The sequence below is a fragment of the Aulonocara sp. 'chitande type north' Nkhata Bay genome, linkage group LG11 (genome assembly GCF_057382095.1).
Source record: "Aulonocara sp. 'chitande type north' Nkhata Bay isolate Kocher_YH1m ecotype deep benthic linkage group LG11, A_spYH_male_GT1.1, whole genome shotgun sequence".
NCBI lineage: Eukaryota > Metazoa > Chordata > Actinopteri > Cichliformes > Cichlidae > Aulonocara > Aulonocara sp. 'chitande type north' Nkhata Bay.
In genome coordinates, this window is record NC_141354.1 from 15301831 (window position 1) to 15324900 (window position 23070).

General features: G+C 40.3%; 1 protein-coding gene across 2 annotated transcripts in view; it reads left to right on the forward strand.

The window, feature by feature from the left end:
• LOC147318685 (CUB and sushi domain-containing protein 3-like) overlaps positions 1-23070 on the forward strand; it is a 255640-nt gene that overhangs the window by 182145 nt on the left and 50425 nt on the right. The window contains exons 42-53 of one of the 2 annotated variants that reach the window (XM_086310755.1): positions 299-487; positions 1442-1619; positions 4299-4444; positions 4808-4888; positions 5610-5723; positions 12802-12990; positions 13107-13265; positions 14505-14693; positions 16675-16857; positions 17686-17880; positions 18704-18877; positions 21959-22132. In XM_086310755.1, coding sequence (XP_086166881.1) covers positions 299-487; positions 1442-1619; positions 4299-4444; positions 4808-4888; positions 5610-5723; positions 12802-12990; positions 13107-13265; positions 14505-14693; positions 16675-16857; positions 17686-17880; positions 18704-18877; positions 21959-22132 — 1971 coding nt within the window. The remainder of the gene's footprint in view (positions 1-298; positions 488-1441; positions 1620-4298; positions 4445-4807; positions 4889-5609; positions 5724-12801; positions 12991-13106; positions 13266-14504; positions 14694-16674; positions 16858-17685; positions 17881-18703; positions 18878-21958; positions 22133-23070) is intronic. The other variant, XM_086310756.1, reaches the window with a different exon arrangement.

Consider the following 23070-nt stretch of genomic DNA (forward strand, 5'->3'; position numbering starts at 1 on the left):
TTAAATAAGCTTCCTATGGTCACTTTGAAATTGGGTTTTGCAAGTGCCGTGAAAGAAGATTGAAGCGCTCTCTAACAGGACACGTAAAAGCCCATTAGGTACAGACAAGGGAGAAAGTTTTGTAATTAGGTATACACGGCAGTTTCTTCCACTGAGGTTGTAGGATTAAAGAAAACCTTTTGCATTTTCTGAAACATTGCATACCACATGTCCTTGAAGATTATTATTTTTACCCCAGTGTTGAATTCTGTGTTTTATGATCCTTTTTGTCTTGGATGGGTTTTACTTTCCCCCCCAGCATATGAGCTACAGAGGTGCCCAGACCCACGGCCGTTTCGTAACGGCATAGTGATCGGACAGGACTACAGCGTGGGGATGACCATTTCCTTTGAGTGCCTGCCAGGTTACACTCTTCTTGGAGAACAGTCGCTCACATGTCTGCATGGAATCAGCAGAAACTGGAACCACCCCATCCCCCGCTGTGAAGGTGAGTGCCTTAGGTCCCCTCTCAGCAGTGTCCTTGCACCAAGTGTCATTCATATGCAGAAAAAAATTGGCACTCGATCTATTCAGTGTCTAAATGTTTCCTATGAATTTCTTATATTTGGTGAATCAACATATTCTGTTTATTCATCTCAAAATGCTCTTTCATGTTTCTGGTTTCAAAATCAGTAGGAAAATATTTAAATATTTGTGCACCTAACTAAAGTAAAGGTGAAGATTCCTTTCCATTACAAAAAAATGTCTTTGTTATTTTAAATAGTTCATTTTATAATAGAATACAGTCTGCTTGTTGTGCTGTCTTTTACTCTAGCACATCAAAGCATGAGACTCACCAGCTATTCAACACTATTTTACTGAACTATAAACTGATGCTTAGCGATTATAATGATACATGGAGCATCTTCAAGTCTTTAATGCAAATCCGAACATGCTGGTCTTTTATGTAATTCTAAAGGAGTCGCCTTAGATGTCACTCAGGTACGCTAAACAATCTTTCATCAGTTAAACGATGCAACAGCAGACTTTATAAGACCACACGATAGTTTTATATTTGCCTTAAAATGTTGTTTTGGTTCTTACATGCTGTATTGCTCCTGTCAGGTTTACAGCACTTCTTTTTTTTATCCTGTGGGTAATGCTTTGGCTTTGACTCCTAGTTCAAAGTCAGATTTAAGCATCTAAGGGGGTTTGATAGAGGGAGTTTTGCTGTCAAAATCAGTCATCATCATTACTTCACAACAGCCAGTAACCATTCCTTGCATTTGTGTCTAACAGGTGCATTCTCCCCCCCAGTATCTGGGTGATAACCCAATAACACGCCGTTATGGGTTATTTTATCAACTGTTAGTGGCAATACAACCATAAAAGCTTTTATCACTTGAGGTATGACTGGCTTTCTATTTTTGTCCGACATTGCTTTCTCTCTTCCCTCCTCTAGCTCTGTGTGGCGGGAATATAACATCCATGAATGGCACAATTTACTCTCCTGGACACCCAGCCGAGTATCCACACTTCCAGGACTGCATGTGGACCGTCAGAGTACCCCCTGGGTACGGCATCTACATAAATTTCTCCGTTATCAATACCGAGCCAATCTACGACTACATCACTGTGTGGTAAGCCCTCATTTCTCTCTCAGTATGACATTATTTATCAATCATCAGCTTATAGCACTCATGAAACTCATGACTTTGAGGGAGAGGTATCCTGGACCAGTTGTCAGCCCATCATAGGGTTCACACAGAGAGACAGACATCCACACCTAGGGCCAATTTACATTCACCGGTTAGTCTAACATGCAGGTCTTTGGACTGTTGGAGGAAGTTGTAGTACCTGCAGAAACCCCACACAGACAAACACAGAATGGTGCTAGCCAAATGTCTCGAGACATTCTTGCTGAATAACGAATTAATTTGAGCTTTACAAAGCAAACATGTTTTAAGGCCAGAGGCCAGTTAAGTAAGTTACGTTCACAGCTTATGACAACAACCAGACATGACAACAAATATTGTGAAAATATGTCCTGACATTTACGCCTTTCTTTTACTAACAAAATCTTTTTCCATCCTTCTGTACAACTAGATTGTTTTTATGTGACTAACTAACTAAAAGAAATTCAAGTCTGAATCACTGCGCTCCCTTTCTTTACTCCCCCAAACTTTTGCTTTTACTTTAGATCCCCCAGCAAGTGTACCATAAAAGACAGAAATGTGTATCAGCATGAAAACATCAACTTTGAGTTGCTTGGGATGTCTGTTTACAATTGAGAAACTTTACAGATAGTTGTACGACAGTAAACAATACTACCTGCCTCCTGTCACTCCAGCCACTATCTCCCCATCTCCCCTTTTCCCTGTATCTTTCTGCATCCTCTCTGTTGTCTGAGGCAGTCATAGAGCGGCCCTCATGGGTAATATGGGAGGGAAATGCCTTCCAGCATCCAGGGCTGCCATTGATGGTATGGGAGGAGGGAGCCGCTGGCACTACTGTTTTCAAATCAAATGGCGCATAAACAATCTGTCCCTTGATGGTAACATTTTGTTTCCCTGCCTGGCTGCTGTTTCTTATTTTGTTGATCTCTCTTAAAAGAAACTGCAGTAAGACTTCCAGTATATACAATATTTAAGGTGAACAAATATAACAAAAAAAACCATTTAGTGTGATTTAGAAAAGAAAGCCTGGAGCTGCTTGAAAGTGCCAGTAATTAAATACATTTCTCTTGTTAAAAAATAACATTTATACATAATAGAAAAGTGCTGTCTTCTGGTGCATTTTTTATGCCCAAAGAAAAGTACTGTTTGGGTTGTTTTTGCATGCTAACATGATATTTTACTCCAGACATAGATCACGGCCATGCACCTGCAAGGGTTTGAAAGTTCTCTGCGCTCTCATTAGGGCAGCTGATTCTCTGTTTTAGAGCTGCTAGCTAATGCATGGCTCAGAAATGGCTTCACTGCTAATGACAGCTTCTATTATTACCCCACAGCCATCCACCAATTTGTCTTTTCATCTTTCAGCAGGGGAACATGTTGTCCATAAATGTAGTTTAATGTTGCAGTAGGGATATACAGATTGCTGTCAGTAAATTTCCTGAGAAATCTCAGGAAAAGCCTCTCCTAACTCTAAAGCTAATCCAGTGAGTCAAATAGCAAACCCTAATTACCGTTCAAGATATAACGTGTCACAATATCCAATCCAGCGTCTATCTATTCATCCATTTTAGACGCTTTCTCCAGGCTCTATCTGGGGCATCTTGAGGTCCACCCAGGCCAGCTGGAATGTATAAGTATGTTCTGGGTCTGCCTTGGGGTCTCCTCCCAGTCAGACGTGCCGGATGTCTCTTCAGGGAGGCATGCTAGAGGCTTCCTAATTAGGTATCTGTCTTTCTTTAACTGCCACTTTTCAGGAGAGGTCCACTCAACCAAACAGTTGTAATGCTGTAACCCCAACCTACGCAGGCTGCTTATGCTAGCTTTCTTTACTCATAAATCAAGAATTTTATCCTGAGGCTGAGCTCCAGCTCAAACAAGATACTTCAGTATCAAATCAAATCAAATCACTTTTTATTGTCACATCACATGTGCAGGCACACTGGCACAGCACATGCGAATGAAATTCTTGTGTGCGAGCCCCACAAGCAACAGAGATGTGCAAACACAACAACACAAACGAGCAAAATACAAGAATGGCCAACCTGAAACTAATAAATATATGTACAATATATAATAGTGTATGCATTTCTGGATGTGTATACTAAATATTTTCCTGTGTGTGTGTGTGTGTGTGTGTGTGTGTGTGTGTGTGTGTGTGTGTGTGTACACATTTTTACAAATTAAATAGTAAAAAAATAAAATAAAATAATAATAATAATAATAAAATATATAAAATATACAGAGTTGAATATGTGCAAAACAAGTGGCATTTATATACAGTGTGGAGTGCATAATGTTGAAACACGCCATTCCTTCAGTTCCACACTTCCCAAATCCTCAAAGTGTGACGTTGTCCAAGAGATGCCTTAGACATGGCATCCGTGTAATTAGGATGATGGGTTTTTTGTTTTTTTTATTGAATTGAATTATGCTCAATACATTTTTATATATCTTTGACTCTTGATTGCTGAGAAACATTTTGGAGTCTGTCATGGGACACGCTGACCTGCTCTTTGATTCCAGCAACTTGTTAAAGCAAACTGGTGTATAAAGGAAAGAAATGATTTTCTGTTTCTGCCTCCCTCCTTTCTCCACCCTTCATTTCTTTCCTTTATTTTCTCCACCTCTATATTTCTGCACTAGGGACGGACCTGACCAGAGCTCGCCCCAAATCGGTCAGTTTAGTGGCAGCTCTGTACAGGAGGGCGTGTCCACCACTGCCAATCAGGTCCTCATCAAGTTCCACAGCGACTTCAGCACCAGCGGCTTCTTTGAGCTACATTATTTCGGTAACGTCTCCTAACTTAAGTGGAGACCTCATGCCTAACCTAAGTCTTCTCAATACCTTCTGTCATAGCATTGCTTCCAGCTCTAATGATAAATGATAAATGCAGTTTAAAGCTTTTTTTTTCTTGCGCTATTAAAACACCCTTTCAAAGAGGAGCTGATTAATAATAAAACGCTCCCTATCTCAACTAAATTAGTGATTGTTTTTTGATGATCATGAACAGTGATAGGTGGCAATTTCTGATCTAATCAAGTTTCATTATGATGGGAGAGACACCGTTTGCCTCTCTTTATTTCTGCCTTCAAATGCGCACACAGCACTCACTCTGTTCAAGGATTCAGTTTGTTTGCCCTTTCCCCAACAGCGTACCAGCTGAGAACATGTCAGCCACCCCCTCCTGTTGCCAACGCTACGATCTTAACAGAAGATGATGAGTTTGAAATAGGTTTGTCTTATTTTATTTGCTTGTTTACCAGCCAGAGACAATGTGAAGTGAAATCAGTTTGCAGTAGGCAGATTATTTGTGTGTATGTAATTATATATAAGTAACTATGTATACAAACACTGGTATACACATATCTTTTAAATATATGATTTCATTTAAATGAAAAATGTGTTCCTTCTTGCACTTTGCTCTTCGTTTTCATCTTTCTCTACTCGCGTTTGAAATTTTATATCTATTCATGCTCCGTGCATTAAAGTATTAATTTGAGGGTAAGGCTAATTAGCTCTTCTTATAAGCTGTTTGTATTTTCAGTGTTCATAATTGATTAGGAAAGTGAAGTGGAAGTCGTGTGGCTAGTGGCGGCTTCACTTTCTGTCTTTAAAATTGAGTGTGTGTGTGTGCATGGGCTTCTGCCTAACTTCTATAATGTAATGAAGTGCCTTCAGTATTCTGGCTAGCTAAGGGGATGTCAATCTTCATTACAAAATGTGTTGCTGATTACTGTTTCAAGTGCTGCGACTGAGGAGTTTTGTACTAGCATAGCTTTGTGTGGAAGTATGTGTGTGTTTGTGTTTGAGTTGGACTATTAACAGAAATGTTTTGCACGTCCCCTCCTCCTTTGTGTGCACGTACGTGTGTGTGTGTGTGTGTGTGTGTGTGTGTGTGTGTGTGTGTGTGTGTGTGTGTGTGTGTGCGATTACACGTGTAAATGATCTCACAGGGGACATTATTCGGTACACGTGCCAGCCAGGCTTCACCTTGGTGGGCAGTGAGATTCTGACCTGCCGACTTGGAGAAAGGCTACAGATGGATGGACCTCCACCAGTCTGTCAAGGTTGGTTTCATTCAGTGTGACTTGGAGTCTTTGGGTATGTTTAAAATTTTTCTGTGTTTGATTTATTTATTTTTTTGCATTTGTGTTTGTGTGTTTAAGTGTTCCTCACAATGTGTGTACGCATTCCCCCCACACATACATATACAATATATGTGTATGCAAACCTGTTTATGTTATGTGGTGCTTGACACCACAGTGCTCAGGTTGGTTACAGTAAGCAGCACCCACTGATGCATTATTTGACAGACTGCCAGCAGAGCCTCGTCCAGCAGGCACCAGGTGGCAAAAAGCAGCTCTATTCCAATTTATCAAGATTCAGAGTAACAATACTACTGATCCAAGTCCATAGACTGCCATTTGCGTACAACCAGCAGTTTTACTGTAGTGGGTAAGTTTGAAACCAATTACAGATCAGCAGGTTTTCACGTGCTGTAAAAACAGATATTCTACCCCTACGTAACGGTCTCATGGGTTTGATTGATGTTTGCTTACCCATAATTCTTTTGAAGATGGAATTACAAACGAGGAGCAAAGTAAAAGAAATTCCTGTCGCCTGCATCAAAGATTTTGTTTAGACAAAACAACAAATGCCTTCAGCCTCCCTGTCGTGCCAGTAAATCTCTGCTCCACACAACAGAGCACTCTGAAACCTTCTATCCCCTGTGGTTAGACATCTTTTGAAGTGCCCTGAAGTCCTTTGTCTACAAGTCTTGACTTGATGAGCATTTCTGTCTTTGTATTTCTAGAAACAGTGAGTAATCGCATCGGACTTGTGATCAAGGCATGACAGATGCTTGACAAACCTCAAGCCTGCATTCATAAAGCAACGTAGAGAACGACTAGTTATTTGGAGCCTATTTGCTTATCCCTGGCTGTTGTTACTTGATGCCTGACTTGATATCGTTGTTTTCTCCCTGCTGTGATTTTGCTGCTAACTCTGTGTTCAGAATTTGACTGACTTTAATTTTTTTTTAATTATTACTTGGTAGGTTTCACAATAAAAACACAGCAACAGCAAAGATTAGGCTCAGCAACTGTTTGATCCAAGATACGTAAACCTCAGATTTTCTTGTGTTTTTCTATCCAAATCAGCCACACAAACTAACATCTGTCAGTAGGTAGCTCAATTAACATAGGCACAAAGGTGAGAGACCTGAAAAATGATAATTTGAGTTAGAATTATTTAAGATGGACAGATGTGTTTGTGTGCAAAGAGAACAAACCACCTTCACTTGTGGTGTACTGGGCTTACCTGGCATTTTTCAGTATATTAATAATTTACAAAAGCACAAGCAGCATGAAGTTGAGCAGCATGTTATAAGCTTATTAGACATGCTGGAATAAAGGGGATGCGAAACAAAGCTTGATTGCTTATTTCATCAGGGTAGGTATGGTATATAGATCTCTTTTCACCAAATCTTTTATATGTCCTGTATGAGTCCTTATATCACATTATGTCAACATGAAGGGTATCAGCAACAAGCAGTATGTTAAAACAGCTGATTTCCATCAATATGAATAAACTGATAAACTTCGCTAGTGCCAAAAGAGGGCATTCAGTCACTTTTTGAGTACTGGGCAATATTTCAAGCCATCTCACCAAGGCTGGTCGGCCAGCTCACCTTGTCATGTGTTACTGACTACACAGAGCTCTGCCAAGAGCAGCTAGCTCATAGCATCAGAAATTCACACATTGCACTTAAAATATTTTCACAGGTTTTAATTTGAGCGACTACAGTTGACTACAAAACACGTTGGGACTATTCAAGTAGTACACAATAATTCACATTGCTGTTTGAGAAGCGCTAAAATATTTTTGTGTTGGACAGCAAATGCTCTCATTCATCATAAAACATCTAATGTAAATACTGTACTTTGCCAGAAAAGTGGATCTGCTTAGTCACCTAAGCTAAACCAAGCTATTTGCTAAACTATATTAGTTTTGCTAAGAGAATGTGCCCATACTCTGGTACAATGCAAAAAGCTGCAGAGGTGTTAAATCAACATCTTTAAAGTGTTCAAATGTGTCAGTGATTGCAAGTCATTTGTTCAGACTCTCCTTAAATCTTGCTTTGAGCGTCATATTAGCATAGTTAAGATAGCTGTAGAGTGACTAATTTATTATGTGACATTTTCATGGATTGCCTTTTCATTATATTCAAGAATTCATCTTACCGTGTTGGATATGGTATGTCTTTGTGCCACCTCTAGCATGAAACTAATTGCTCTCCTTGGGACATGTAAAGTTGAACTTAATTTGAGTTGACCTGCTATTCACATCCAAGGGACTGCCACAGTAAACTTGCATAGGAGCCACTTCTTGTCACAGCTTGCCGAAAGGGCAGGAAAAAGAATTCTCATGTGCTCTCTGTATTCCGCTTTTGTTTGCTGTCAGCCTCTATGTTAATTGTAATTTTATGCTTTTAAGATAACACTGTAATGTCCTTGTATGGCTGTGCAATTTAACCCCTAAATATGCTTGGCTTTTAAGATATTTCCCCAAGCTCTGTCTTTATAAAAGCCTGTGAGGAAGGTCAAACATTTTCTTAAATCAAGGGTAGAGCCACCATCGAGTTGACTGCTGCGATGGTTAAACCATCTGCCACACTGAGGTTTAGTGTAACTCAATAAATGTTGTCGTATTGCGGCTGCTGTCACATTCGTATAGATGTTGGAGGAACACAAACGACGCACTAACCTCGTCTTTGCAATACGTACCAAAACTTTTTTGTGCGACATTAGTTTATACATAACCCTGGGTGTCATTGGCATTCAATATGTGCAACTTTCTGAGTGAAATCAGCAATGTTGTAGTTTTCCACAAGGTAAAACATCTGTGGAAGATATAATAACTGCTGTTGGCTAAGCTTAAACAAATGATGTTAGCCTGCATGCTACTTAATGCTGACTCCAGGTAAGGTGTAGGTTAAATTAGGGCTACATGCCTCTTAAATTAGAAAACATTTGTCACTGTGTTTTGTTTACTGGGTATTTAGTGTTTTTGTTATTTATGGTATAAATTTTAGATTTGTTTTTTTTTTCATGATCATTTAGAAGTGTACATATATATTTTTCAGCCAGTGTCTCTATAATCACTCACAGTAGGATACAGTGCTCAACATTTGTACTGGAGCCAAATCACCATGAATGCATTTTATAAACCTATTTCATAAAAGGCATCTGTAAAAGTATGTGGTTTCTAAAATGTTTTGAAGCCTCTCGTGACTCAGATTTTAATCCCTACCTGCAAGTTTCAGGCAAAGCAGTTTAAACCGCAACTGTGCTCAGTGGATGGACGTGTTTGTTGCTTGGCAACAACTTTAGTTTAATAAAGAAGGATTGGAGGCGCAATTATTTCAATAACAAGCACTTACCAGCTATATTGTTCTATTTACTGTGAATTAGATCTTATCAGGTGAGTCTGTTTTGTCTGCATCTTAAAGCGCTCCAACATGTGGAAATGCCAGAGGCAAATGGGAATTTGTGCAGTGTATGAACAGTTTTCGGGCTAGTAACTCCAGAGTAGTCAGTAGGAAGAAGTTGTAGAATTGAAATTAGCAAATTGCTTATAACAATTGTTTTTTATCATTTTCCTGGAACTGTGAAGGCTCTGTAACAAGTATACCACTGGTATCAGTAAAGCAGAGGCTGCTGCTGAGCAAATAGTACCAGGAATTGATGTAACTGCATCAACTAAAGACCCCATTGAACTCCATATTTCCAGCGAGAGTCATAACTCTTATGTTAAAATGGAGCACTACAGACTTAACTGTATAGAAATGTATTCAGTGTTATTTCTTTTTGAAGTGTGCATTCTTCAGAGGTTTTTAAATAGCTGTTTGTAATGAACTGTAAATAGAAAACAGACCAAATATGACTGATTGACCTTTGTCCTGACTCACCACCCACTACTGTGCAATGTGCCCTTAGTTCACATTAGCATTCTGGGTGTGAGGAGAAAAATAAGTGCTTGTGGGAGCTGTGGTTTTGTAGTTATGCTTTTGTGCCCTGTAAAACAAAACGCATGCTTTTATGTCATTCCAATCTACTTGTTGTACATTTTTAAAGTAATTCATTTACACATTGCTCTTTGTCTTTGCCTATTAGAGCGCACATAAATATACCACGCTAAGCTAAGTAGGATGCGTTAAAATGAAGGAATATTCCAAATAGGGTTGCCAACCGTCCCTTAAAATACGGAATCGTCCCGTATTTAGAAACAAAAGTACACGTCCCGTATTGAGCTAATAAGGGACGCACTTTGTCCCGTAATACAGTGAGAATCAAAAGTAGTCTATAAATGTTTATGGAATTAACGCTTTGTTTGAAAACATAATTCCCAGCCCCTCTCCTGCTTTGTGACCAATGAGCTGACAGCACACTTATGACAATTCGAGTATGACAATTCAGATTACCGCTCATCTCATTGGTCGAGGAAAGGTCGATTACGGAGAAAATACCGGAAGACAACAAATGACCACAACAAGAAGCATGGCCAACAGGGAAACAAACGCAGACACTGCGGTGCAAGTCTCGGACGACAGTACACCTAAAGCTGGGCAGACACTGTGCGATTTTTTTCAGTCACGTTATTCAGCTCCTGCTCAAACTGCACGATTGACTCGCAGTTGGTAGGTCACGATGCAGGTCTCACACTATACGGCCCGATGCTCTGATGCGACCTGAGTGCTCACACTGTGCCTCCATAACATGAAGGTTATAACAGAAAATCTGTCGCGCTCTCTCTCTCCGTCTTACACTCACACAGACACACACACCACCACCATCAACTTTGCTAAATTGCTAATGAAAAACATTGATCGGGCAGCTGTGACTGAGCAGCAGTGTAGATCCAACTATTTTCACGGTTGTTGTGGTCGTGATAATTTTGTGATGCCACATCGAAAAGGCTCGGATGAGCTTTCCAAAGTTCTACAAGTTGTGCCTCCATCGCTTGTGTCCAGATCACACGCTGCACAGCCGTGCTGCAACGTCTTTTTCACCGACGTTTACGTGTTTGCGCGCGAGCAGTGTGAGCGGCTGTGGTGACACCCTCACGAGCGATTGATGATCGGGAGCTGGTCGTGAGGTGTTAATCACTTCTCGTTACCCCACGTATACTACACGACGCACGATGAAGGCCAAAATCGGTCCGATCACTCAAAAATCGGCTCAAAATGGGCCTAAAACCGCACAGTGTGAGCCCAGCATTAGAGCAGCAATGTTTGTTCCCCTCAGAGAAAGGGAAGAATGGGAAAAGGAAAACACCTGGCTGGAAAAAGTTAATATGGGCATGTGCAGTGAATATCAGCGCTATGTGGCCAGAAGTGTGATAATATAATTTATTTTGTGTAATAAACGACTGCAAGGATAGATGATTACAACAAATAGATGACTAATACATAAAAGTAATACATAGATGAATAATGATGATGAGTTAAGATGCGTAATCATCGGAGCAAGTGGGTTTACAAACAGGAGCAGCTGATTAGCATTAGAAAAGCTGAAATAATACCTCAGCTGAAGCCAATTGTACTAAATGCACTAAATGTGCACTGTTACAAGAATATTTTTCTTTCTATTATTTTCTATTATTTTAAGTTAAGCAGGACAGAGTTCTTTTAAAGAAAGATTTACTTATATTCTCAAAAGTTAAGCATGACAGGCTTCTGTTTAAGAAAGAGACCTGTTTTATTGTGTTAATGTTGTCATTTTGAGCTAAAAATAAATGGCTAAATGATCATTTGTTTCACATGTGTTCATATCACAAAGAATACACATCTACTTAAATCAAATTCAAGTCAAATGGTTAAAAAAACAATTTCACACACAAAAAAAGAGCTACAAAATTCACCACACTGGGAAGGGTGAAGACAACTGGGTCGCCCGGCCCTGGCCACGAGGTGTCCCTTATTTATTTTTCAGGGAGTTGGCAACCCTAATTCCAAAACACAACAGGAAATAACAAAAATATAGAACCATATAGATTCTGTGTCTTATAAACAGCCAAAGAATAGTAGTGAAGAAAGACTGCTAGTTCACAATAATTTTTTATGTTCATTTATTTTTGGAATAGATTGTACTGAGATTTGATGCCACCCTAATGAATACCATCAGTGTATTTATGAATATTGATTTAGCTGTGTACAAATATTTACACATTTAATATATGTGTTGTTCAGATGATTTATGGAGAAATTCTTCTTGAACTTTGTGCCCACAGAGAGCTCTTTTTTTTTTAAAGAAATGTATTGTTTCGTTGAAAATAACTGGCTTAAGCTCTTTTTGGGATCATATGTGCCTGTTATCTTTGAGCCGAAGGCTATTGCAGTTCAGCCAGTTGAAACTTTAACAATGAGTCACCAGTGGGAATATTCATACTGCTTTGTGTTACAATTCTCTGCTTCTGTTGTATGTCCGATGCTTTCCAATGACCTTTTCATCTGGAACAGTCGTTTGCATTAACCTTTCGTATGCATCATGTTTCTTCACTAGTGGCCCAGAAGAGAAACTTCTGTTACTCAGAGAAAAGGAAAAGAGAGAAACAGGACTGTCATTATTTCAGACATGCCAGCCAACAGGAAATGAAGGGAACGTTCTGACCTGATACACACGAAATCCTACACACACGCACGCACGCACGCACGCACGCACGCACGCACGCACGCACGCACGCACGCACACACACACACACACACACACACACACACACACACACCATTTTTCCATACAAAGTTAGCTGTCTCACCTGCTGAGTATTATTTGATGGATTGATATCAGGGGAGCCTGGTGACAACGGCAGACTCACAAGCTCACCCCTAAGGTGCAATATCACTCTGGCTCAAATGTAATTGTTTCAGGACTACTTATTTTTACAATATCATTTCTACTGTCACAGTGAAGCATCTCTATCTTCCCTTCATCCATGTCTTACTGCATCTCTAATTTTTTCCTCTGCCTCTTGTTTTCTGCCGCTACTTTTCATCTTCCTTCCACCCTCTGTTGCTTCTTCTCATTTTCTCTGCCAATTCTTTTTCCTCCAACAATCTCACCTTTATTTTGTTTCTGTTCCCACCAGTCCAATGCCCGGCCCACGAGGTCCGTTTTGACTCAACAGGAGTAATCTTAAGCCCGGGCTATCCTGATAACTACCCCAATCTTCAGATGTGCTCCTGGCTGATCAACGTGGAGAAGGGCTACAACATCACTTTGCACTTTGAACTCTTCCAGACAGAAAAAGAGTTTGACATCTTGGAAATTTTTGATGGTGGGTAAAAAACTTTGTGTTCTTTTGTTTTTTAATAAATTACTGAAATTATAAACAGGCAATCGCCTAATAGAACATCAGCCACTAGCACACATGCTGTTTGTCATTGCCTTTAGGTCCCAACATCTACAGTCAGAGCCTCTCATCACTCAGTGGTGATATTGAAACACCCTTCAGCCTGAACACCACAGGCCACCAGCTCCTCCTGCGCTGGTCCTCCGACCATGGCACCAACCGCCGCGGCTTCCACATCAGATATGTGGGTGAGTATCAAAGTATGTATCCAGTTTATAATCATTCTCTATTTTTTTACTATGCTATTTGGTTTTATTTTATGTTGACCTGCAGACGAGTGATAAGAGCTATGGGTCTACAATTTGGACAGTTGAAAATGTAATAACACTAAACAGAGACAGATGTGTATGAACCTCAGCTGTAGCTACTTGAAATGGCCGTGAATACAATATGACCCAAGGATTTTTATCACTGTGTGCTGTGTTTTCTATTGATTTATTTATTTTTTTTAATATGCAGTCAGTTTACAAAAACAATTTCTACAGGTAATAGCTCGCAATAGGCGCTCACGGGGAAAAAAAGCACGAGGCTGGAAACCAGTCACTAAAGGGCGGCATGCAGCTTTGCATGTCTAAAATTACAAAAGGCTTGAATTCTTAATTAGCTCTTTAATAAAGCAAGTGCTGCTAAGCAAGAGCAGCATAGCGATCTTTTCTTTCATTTGAAATGCATCAATCACAACACAAAAAAAGCACAAAAGACATTCATTTTTCATGGTGTCTGTCCATTAACTTTAATGCATGAGAGTGTTCCTGTGAAAGCAAGCTGGTGTGATGAATTTTGTAAGGAAAGCTCCTCCTTGACTTGATTGACTTTAATGGGAACTGACTCAAACTCCAGCATGTCCTTTCGTCTTAAATCCCTGCTATCGCCAAGTCATGTTGATTTGAGGGAATGGTTGACAGCGTTTTTTGAAGCACGCAGCCCTCCCTCCCACAGCTTTTTACGTCACATGGGCCATGAGATGGTCATATTCGAGAAATCGAATTTACCTTTTTGTGTTCAATGGACTGTAAGATCGGAGGAAGGAAGGCGATGGGAACAAATGCAGAATGCACCAACAATGCATGTGTTAAAAGCAAATTGAATATGTGCATGCCCATAAGCCAAAATGGGATGGTAATAATGTGATAGGTGAGGGCTTCCTTTGCTGCGTGGTGCATAGCCCAAGTTCTAAATAGACGTGACACTCCTCGGGCGGTTCCCCCCTCATTATTGTTCTGCATTGAAAATGGAGCCTCGCTGTAACGAAAAATGTTCATCAGTTTTTTTCTAGAGGTGCTTTGCTAATGTCTCTCATCCTTTCCTCTTCTTTATTTACCCTTCTCTCTCTTTTCTTTCTTCGACTTCATCCTCGCCTTCTTTCTTGGCTCTCTCTTCTATTTGCCTTTGCTCTTTTTTTCCCCACTTCCCCTCCCCTGCTTTCTCCTCTATCATAGCCATGTACTGCAGTACTCCAGACTCTCCACAACATGGCTTTGTAGTGAGCCAGACCGGGGGTCATCTAAACAGCGTGGTGCGCTGGGCCTGCGACAGGGGGTACAAGCTCATTGGAAAGGGCACAGCTGTGTGCAAGAAGACCACCTATGGCTACTACGCCTGGGACGCGCCAGTTCCTGCATGTCAAGGTGAGCTCATTGGCTCTGGCATGCTTTTATTTCCTCCTTTAGCCTGCCTCTCTACCCATTCTTCTGGTCACTGCCTCTGTACCCTTAGTCTCAACAGCCAGACAGGCAGGCGCTTAAAGCACCTAAGTGTCTGAGCCCAAGCCCTCTTCCTGTGTTGTTAGCAGCTGAATTGAAACCAGGCTGATTGAGAGCCCAGAGTCCTGTCAGGTGGAAAGGAAAAAGAAATCAATCCTCCCTTCTTCTGTCAATTTCCACTTCTTCAAATTACTTTGGCTAACTTGCCATTAGGATGCAATGTCCTCTGCTGTTCTGCCTTACTCAACTAATTGGGTTCTTCAGCGTGCATACGTGGAATATGTGCATTTACGTGCACATGATTGCATGCGCTAGCACAGACACACACATATACACATGCTCAGGCAGCATTAATATCAACAGATGGTGTGCTCAATTGCATTTCATCAAGATGCAGTGAAATGAAAATATGTATGTCATGTACTTTAAATGATTTAAAAACACTTCACACGTGTGATTGATTCCATCAGTTTGTTAATTGCACACCGCTTTTCCAAAGCACAAACTCAACTTTGGCTGCAGATGAACTGATACATTCATACAGATGTTGTCCATCTGTTATTTTATGCAGTGGCCAAGATCACATTACAGCATGTTCAAGCTTTCATTCTGTCTGAAGCAGGATACCTCGGAGAATCCACGGTGTATTAATCCATCAGTTTTGCTCATAGAAAGAGCAAAGGCTCAAAATAATTACCAGGCCCTTTAACCACCTAAGCTTTGATCATCGCACTTCAAACACCAACATTTTTCATCTGCAGTGTGGAAAGCTTTTTAGTTGTTTTGATTAGTATCCGCCAAGTTACAACTAAGCAGTACTCAGATGAATGTCAATTGATTATCTCGCACGGTGTTGACGGGCATTGTAATGGCTCCATGCCACCTTTGATGCTTCACAGTATGCAATTATCATCGCAGCTCTGTGGTTAGATATGTGTCTTTGCATAACCGTTTCTGTTTAGTTCGGCCCTTCAGATGTTAGGTTTCCTGGCTCAGTTCAGTGTGTCCGACCCAATGATGAGCACCTTAAAGTCTCTTTCTTCAAGTGTTTTGTTTGGTCTGAGCTCTGTGCAAGTTTAACATTGCACTTACTTCCAAGGACACAATGCTGTGCAGAAGTTTTTCGGCACATTCGAGTACGCCTGCATGTCAGGAACAGTTGGTGTTGGAACCAGTCACTTTTTTGGTTGCACTTGTCATTTTAATGACTTTGTTATACATCATTAGTGTGTTTTTAGATTCCCCACTGAGTCACAGTGAAAAAAAGAGGTTTTAATTATTAAGTACTTTTGTATAATTTGGCATAATTGAATAGCTGTTTGGTCATTCAGATGACTTCTTTCTTGAATACCTTCTTATAAGAACAGTGCAATATTTATGTGGGACTTCAATTTTCATAACCTCCCTGCAGTATGAATACTTTCACTCTGAGACAGCCGAATGCAATTTTCCACAAGTGGTCAGTCCTAATTTCTTTGATTTCTGCCAAGTGAAAGTACAGTCTTGTGCATTAAGAGGTCTATAATATGCACATCAATCAAATAATTTAAGTGTCAGTGTACCACAAGGGTTCTTACATTATAATTCTAATGTACACTGGGTAGGTGTGGAACCTTCTGAGTACTAAATGTTAAATTCTTTCTTTTGGACTCCTACATATTAAGGCTGTCACCCTTCGAAAAGCTAATAAAAATGTAACAATAAATTAAAATTCCACACAGTTAGTGCACCACAAAGAGGTTGCACTGGTGGGAGCACAAACATATATATTTTTCTTTGCAAAACTGAAAAATAGTGATTATATATGAATGCCTACCATACCTGTGTTCACCAGGCATCTATCTAGTATGTCTCTTGTACTGTGCATAAACATGTGGGTCGACCATTGTCCTCTTGCTGCCTGCAGCTGTGTCATGCGGTGTGCCCAATGCGCCAGCGAACGGAGGTGTGCTCACTGCTGATTACTCCGTCGGCACACGGGCGACCTACTTCTGTAACGGCGGTTACCGGCTCTCCAAAGAGCTGACGACCACAGTCTGCCAGCCAGACGGCACCTGGAGCAATCACAACAAGATACCCCGATGCTTTGGTGAGTAGAGAGGAAGCCTTGGAAAGATGGAAGGGGAGGGGAGCGCAGAGGAGAAAATAGTGATTTGGAGAAATGAGGTTGCAAAAAAAACCTTGCAGGATTTTTTTTTTTTCTGTTCATAAAAACATTTAAAAATTTTCATATTGTCTGTTGCCTCCACTCAAAGGTGGCCAAATATATGAGAGCCAAAAGAAGATAAAGCTATTAGACACAGTTTGGGGTTTTTTGTTCTTTAATTGGAGGCAGTACAAGTTGGAGTTTGAGATCGTCTGAACAGCAGGTAAAATATCAAAACAGGTTTCTCCAAAATTGGACGGCAATGGAAGGAGTTAATGTAATAAGGACTGCTGTCATAAAAACATGCAAGTTGCAGTTTCCTTACAAAAATCCCAACTTGTTGGATCATGATAAGATGCATGGACGAAAGGGGGAATAATGCTTGAAAGGATCTCTGCAGCTGGCGCTGGGTAAGTCTTTTCACATGCCAGTGCAACTCCTCCAAGTTTGAAAGTCAGTGCAGGGAGTGATTGACAGCATTGTTTTCTGTTGAGACCACTGTTTATTCCCTGCTGTATATGTGTCTCACAGTGAAAAGGGAAACAGAGTTTGTTTTGAAACTCATTTGGTTTTAGAAAGTGCCAATTCATAAATAGCTTTGTTGTGGAAGAACATTTGTATAACTGCAACACATGGATTAGTTTATGCTGCTGCTTTGCGGTGTGTGCATAAGGGATAAAAAAATTATACAAAAGTCAATCCATTGGAATAATCCAAAACTCCCGTAGTAACTGCCCATAAAATATTTCTTATTTTATTATTTTTTTTCAGTGATGCCGTGCCCCAGTCTTAGCCCGTTTTCCCTCGATCACGGGAAATGGAGGATTGTCAATGGCTCGCACTATGAGTATGGGACGAAAATAATCTTCACCTGCAACCCTGGATACTATCGTGTGGGCCCCGCCCACATCCAGTGCCTCGCAAACGGAGTGTGGAGCTGGAGGAACGAGAGGCCTCGGTGTAGAAGTGAGTGACTTTGGTTGCAGCAACACAAAATATGCAGCGCTTGTGCATCTCACAAATTCATAAGTGGGGAAAGGAAAAAATGAAACGGGATAAAGGTAGAACTGAGCCAAAAGAATAATATTCCCAGAAATTAACTCCGCTTTCCTGTGGTTCATTCTCGCATTATCTTGTAAAAAAGACATTCATCGGACAGACACGTAGCACGAAATGCCACTTCACAAACTCGCTGAGCACGTCTGTCGATTCATTGAATAAATGGAATAGAAAGCATGTTAACATTGTCATTGAGCCAAATTGAAAAATCCATGTCCCGCCTTGCCTTGAGTACACTAGATTCATAGAATGTGGGGGTTACGAGACTTGAAGAATGAATACCTTATTCACAGCTCAGTTAATCACCAGCTCAAAGACTCACTTTTGTGCTCCTCACCTATTGCTGTCTCAGCTTAGGTTAGATATTGTTTATTACGAGAATCGGAAATAAAAGCTTTTCATCGCTGCCATGGGAACTACTTTTAGAGAAGCTAAAAGCTGAATGGGTAGTGTAACGTGAAAAGGTGATGCTAGCCAACATGATGAAAGATGGTGGGACAAAGGCAAACCATCATTATCCTCCCCATGAAATGGTACAGGTCACTCTTTTAACGCATTAAGGTTGGCAAGATGGGCGTAAATGACTGTGCTCTCCCATTGACTCTGAAGATGTAAGCCAACTTCTATCTCTTTATTCTTTCTCTTGTTCTCTCTTGCTCATTCTCCCGGTGCCTCCTTCATCTTTTTGCTCTTCCTTTTCTTTTCCTCCTTACTCTTCATCTCTTTGCAGTCATTTCCTGTGGCGATCTTCCCACTCCTCCTAATGGGAAGAAAATTGGGACCCAAACTACCTTCGGAGCATCAGCCATTTTCAGCTGTAACCCTGGCTATGTTTTAACTGGATCTACAGTTAGAGAGTGTCTCCTGTCTGGCCTTTGGAGTGGAATGGAGACTCAGTGCCTGGGTAAGCCAGGTTTACATGTTGTCTTTAACTTTTTAAGCACATCCTTGACCTAGGTCAAAAACTGCTGGCACTCTGCTTTGGCAGAGTATGAGCTGGGTTTTTTCTTTTTTTTTTCTTTTTTTTGATTGGGCAAACATGTCCAGAATAGAACCAGATGGGGAAGCAGAGGGTGGCTATAATTGCCTCTGTTGCCAAGTGTGTTTGGCAAAAAAATGTAAAGCATTAAGACGATATCATTGATGATACCATGTTTGTCATCATGCTGCGACTCAGTGATGCCACTGGAACACATCAGACTGTTTCAGACCTTGTAGAGATTATGAGGTCAAATTAGCTTTTTACTACCAACGATGGTGTATCTGGAAAAATATATTAACTTTGTGAGTCTGCGTGTTAGTCTGTGAAGACGCTGATACCAGAACAGAGTAACAGTGCAAGGTGGAACAAATAGATAACTGTAGTTGAGTTCAACAGTTAAAGTATGATCCGAGTGATCGGTAGATACTCAAGGGATAAATGTCAGTGTACAGTGTTGCCTTGAGAAGTCTTGAGTTTCTTTACATTTTGCAATGAAATTGAAAATGGGTGTAGTGATTTAATTAAATATGTAAAACATACATGGGGCAAAAACAGAGATTGTACAATTCTAGTGAGCTTAAAAGTGAATATTTGGTATGATCACCTTTATTCGTGCGACCGTGGCTCAGGGGGTTGGGAATCGCATCTGTAACCGGAAGGTCGCCGGTTCGATCCCTGGGCTCTCTGTCCTGGTCGTTGTGTCCTTGGGCAAGACACTTTACCCTACTTGCCTACTGGTGTTGGCCTGGATATGGCAGTCTCGCTTCTGTCAGTCTCCCCCAGGGCAGCTGTGGCTACAACTGTAGCTGCTTCCACCAGTGTATGAATGTGAGAGTGAATGAATAGTGGTATTGTAAAGCGCTTTGGGTGCCTTGAAGAGCGCTATATAAATCCAATCCATTATTATTCTTCATCATAGTCTGAACTCTGTTAGGCATGCTTTCTTGTCATTTCTTTGAATAGTCTTCAGGAGTAGTTCTCCGGGCTTCTGATAGCGTTCCACTGTGTGTTTTTCTATCCAGGTATGCTTTTACTGCATTAGCAGTGTGTTTGTTGATCAGTCTCATTCTGAAAAATTAAGCAGCTTCGAATAGAAAATGCCAAGTAAGGTATACCTAAGCCTTTGCTCTTTGTTTTGTGGCTTCCTGACAGCCACTTCATTTCTGATGAAGGTTTTGCAAACAGTAGAAGGATCAACTGAAGGGCTATATGCAACACTCAGGTCCTTTTTCAGGTCTTGGATTTTTTTCCTGATTTCTTAAGGAGGTGCATTTTTTGCGGGTTTTTGATTAATAGCTTTGGGAATCACTTTGTTGGTTGAAAAATACAATCAAACTGTGTTCTTTTTCACTTTTATTGTTTATAGATTCTGTTAAGGAAATGGGAAGAAATGTTGTGTTTTTCTAATAGACTGCTAGTAACACGGTGCCTAAAGATGCAATTTAAGATTGGTTCTTTGATAAGTTATGTTATGCGTACCCACAACACTGGTTCATCACTTAAGTTTGGTGCTTTTTTTGGATAAGTCACAGGTCAATGTTAAATGGATTAAGAAGAAAAAAAAACCCATCCCTCTGAAAATGGTCAGGTCCAAGGACTGGGCTGAAAATGTGTCCAAAGTAAAACTTTAAAAGACCTTCAGAAAACCTGGAAAACTACTTGCTCAAGACCACTTCAAACATTACAAGAAACTCTGAGTCTTCAAAAGCAAAATATAAAGATATTAGGTTTGGCTCAGGACTTTTGCACAGCACTGTATTGATGGATTTGTTATGGTGTGATCCCATTAGAAGATGGTCTCTAAGGTATATGTGCAAGCACTTTTATCAAATACCTTTGTTAAAAGTGCTTGGAGCAGGTTTCTGTAGAGTATAAAGTAAATCCTGTCCTTGTGAAACTTGAAACGTGAGAGCAGCTGAAGAGCCACAGCTTCTGTCAAAATGTAAAACACTTGCTAAGCTGCACTAGTAGAATTTGTATAAACAGGGACAGCATGCTACTGCTTAGCTTAGCATGGCTCATCACAGCTCTGTACATTCAGTCCTGCCCAACAGCAGAATGTGAATATTTGCCTCACAGATGTATTATATTAGTCAGTTAGCGGCAGAGTTGCAGAGCGGTCCCAGCTCAGCTCAAGATTGGTTCAGTTCATTAGAAGGAGGGCACCTTTAGCTTGTTTAGCGATATGACTGACAGGGTTAACATAGCCAGGGACCTTTCGGGATAGTTGCCTACTTCAGCACGATCTTCACAGAATCTGGCTGCTCTCAAATAGAGTGTGATAATAAAATGCTCGGCTGAGCTTCTGGGTGCAGGAGTGAATTAGGGAAATCAGACTCACAGTCAGGGGCAATATCCCAGGTTTTAAGTGGCAATGCAAATCTCAGCAAGATTCCTGCTCTCTGAAAGGGATTTATTGTAGCTGAAAGTAATACAATTATGTGCATGAGCATATTGCGCAGATTTTAAGTTTCACATGCGTTTCTCTGTCTACTGTCGATGAGGACGGCAAAGTTATCACTACAAGTGCAGCTGATTATACAAATTTAGAAATGGAAACTCAGAGATAATGAGCTGAAAAATGCTTTCCAAATTCCAATATGTTTAGCTAATACTCTAACTGGTTTTGTTGGACCACAGTATAATTCCAAGATCTTTAAAAAGACCAATTTAGTCGTGTCGTTTTATGATAGTGTTGTTAAAGTTATTCAAACATGGTAACATAATTAAAATCGTGTTTCCACCCTGCAGCTATCATTTGTCAGTTCAGCGGGAGCCACTTGAGGCTTTTCATTCTCCAACACATACAAATGATAGAAAGTTGAACTCGAGCACTGAAGCACCACATGAATGATTGAGGAAAAGCAAAAACTGAGCCTCCTTATTATCAGAGTTTTATAAATCTCTATGACTGATGCTGAAGAATCGATTGGTCTGTCTGAGAAAGATGTGTAAATATTTAATAAACATATTTATTGTATTCTTTTTTCCACCACCCTACAGCCGGTCATTGTGGCGTTCCAGAGCAGATTGTGAATGGACAGGTGATTGGAGAAAACTATGGTTACAGAGACACGGTGGTTTACCAGTGCAACCCTGGATTTAGGCTCATTGGCTCCTCAGTACGAATCTGTCAGCAAGACCACAGCTGGTCTGGACATCTGCCAGTGTGTATCCGTAAGTACTCTAACACAATCGTGTTTGATTGCAATTTAAATATATGTATATATATATATATATATATATTTATTTGGGGGTGTAAATCTGAATTCAGATGGACAGGTTTCTTTGCGTTTAATTCACGTGAGTGTCTGACAACACAGCCTCCTGCCTCAGTGTTGATTGCTTGTCGCAGGCATGGCAGGCATTGTTTGCATGAAAATTTGAGCACAATATAGTCAAATGAATAAAACCTTGGTGGATGTGCAGGCGGCTCCTTACAAGCTATCCTGTCTATGGTGAAACGCTCAAATGTGTCTCATCGGCTCCTCTGCTGACCCATGTTGTTTAGAAATATGACAGAAGAAGGCGTTCCTGCACAGGGGAAAATAATGCAATGCAATTAAATGAATATTTTATTCTAAGTCCATTGGTTTTTTTCTCCTTTTTTTAAATAATAAGGATTTAATTTGATTATTTTATAAGGAATAGCAAATATATATATTTGCATGACATGTTTAGCCAAAAACACAATGATTTAATTGTACTGTTGAACACAGATCAATAAACAAAGATTTGCTGTAGCATCCATTAAGATATAACATATTTCTATAAAGTAATAATTCTGTTCCAAAGCTGAGAGTGTCTTACTCCACTTCTTATTTGGCAAACACAGAAATCAGTCCTTAGTCGATACGTAACCTTGTAATTTGTTTCAATCTCTGATTCGCCTATTGATGCTCTAAAATGTGCTGTTTGCCCTTTCACAGTGGAGATCATGTCTTGACTTCTAATTCCCCCGTTGCCCTCCGAGGTTCATTGTATGATAATGACTCTTCTGTGATAGGTGTCACTGTACATGACCTCGATCATTCTTATTGAATTTTCTCTCTCTACCTTATTCTCTCTGTTTTCCCACCCACTTTGTATTTGTCTCACCTCCTCTCCTTTCCATT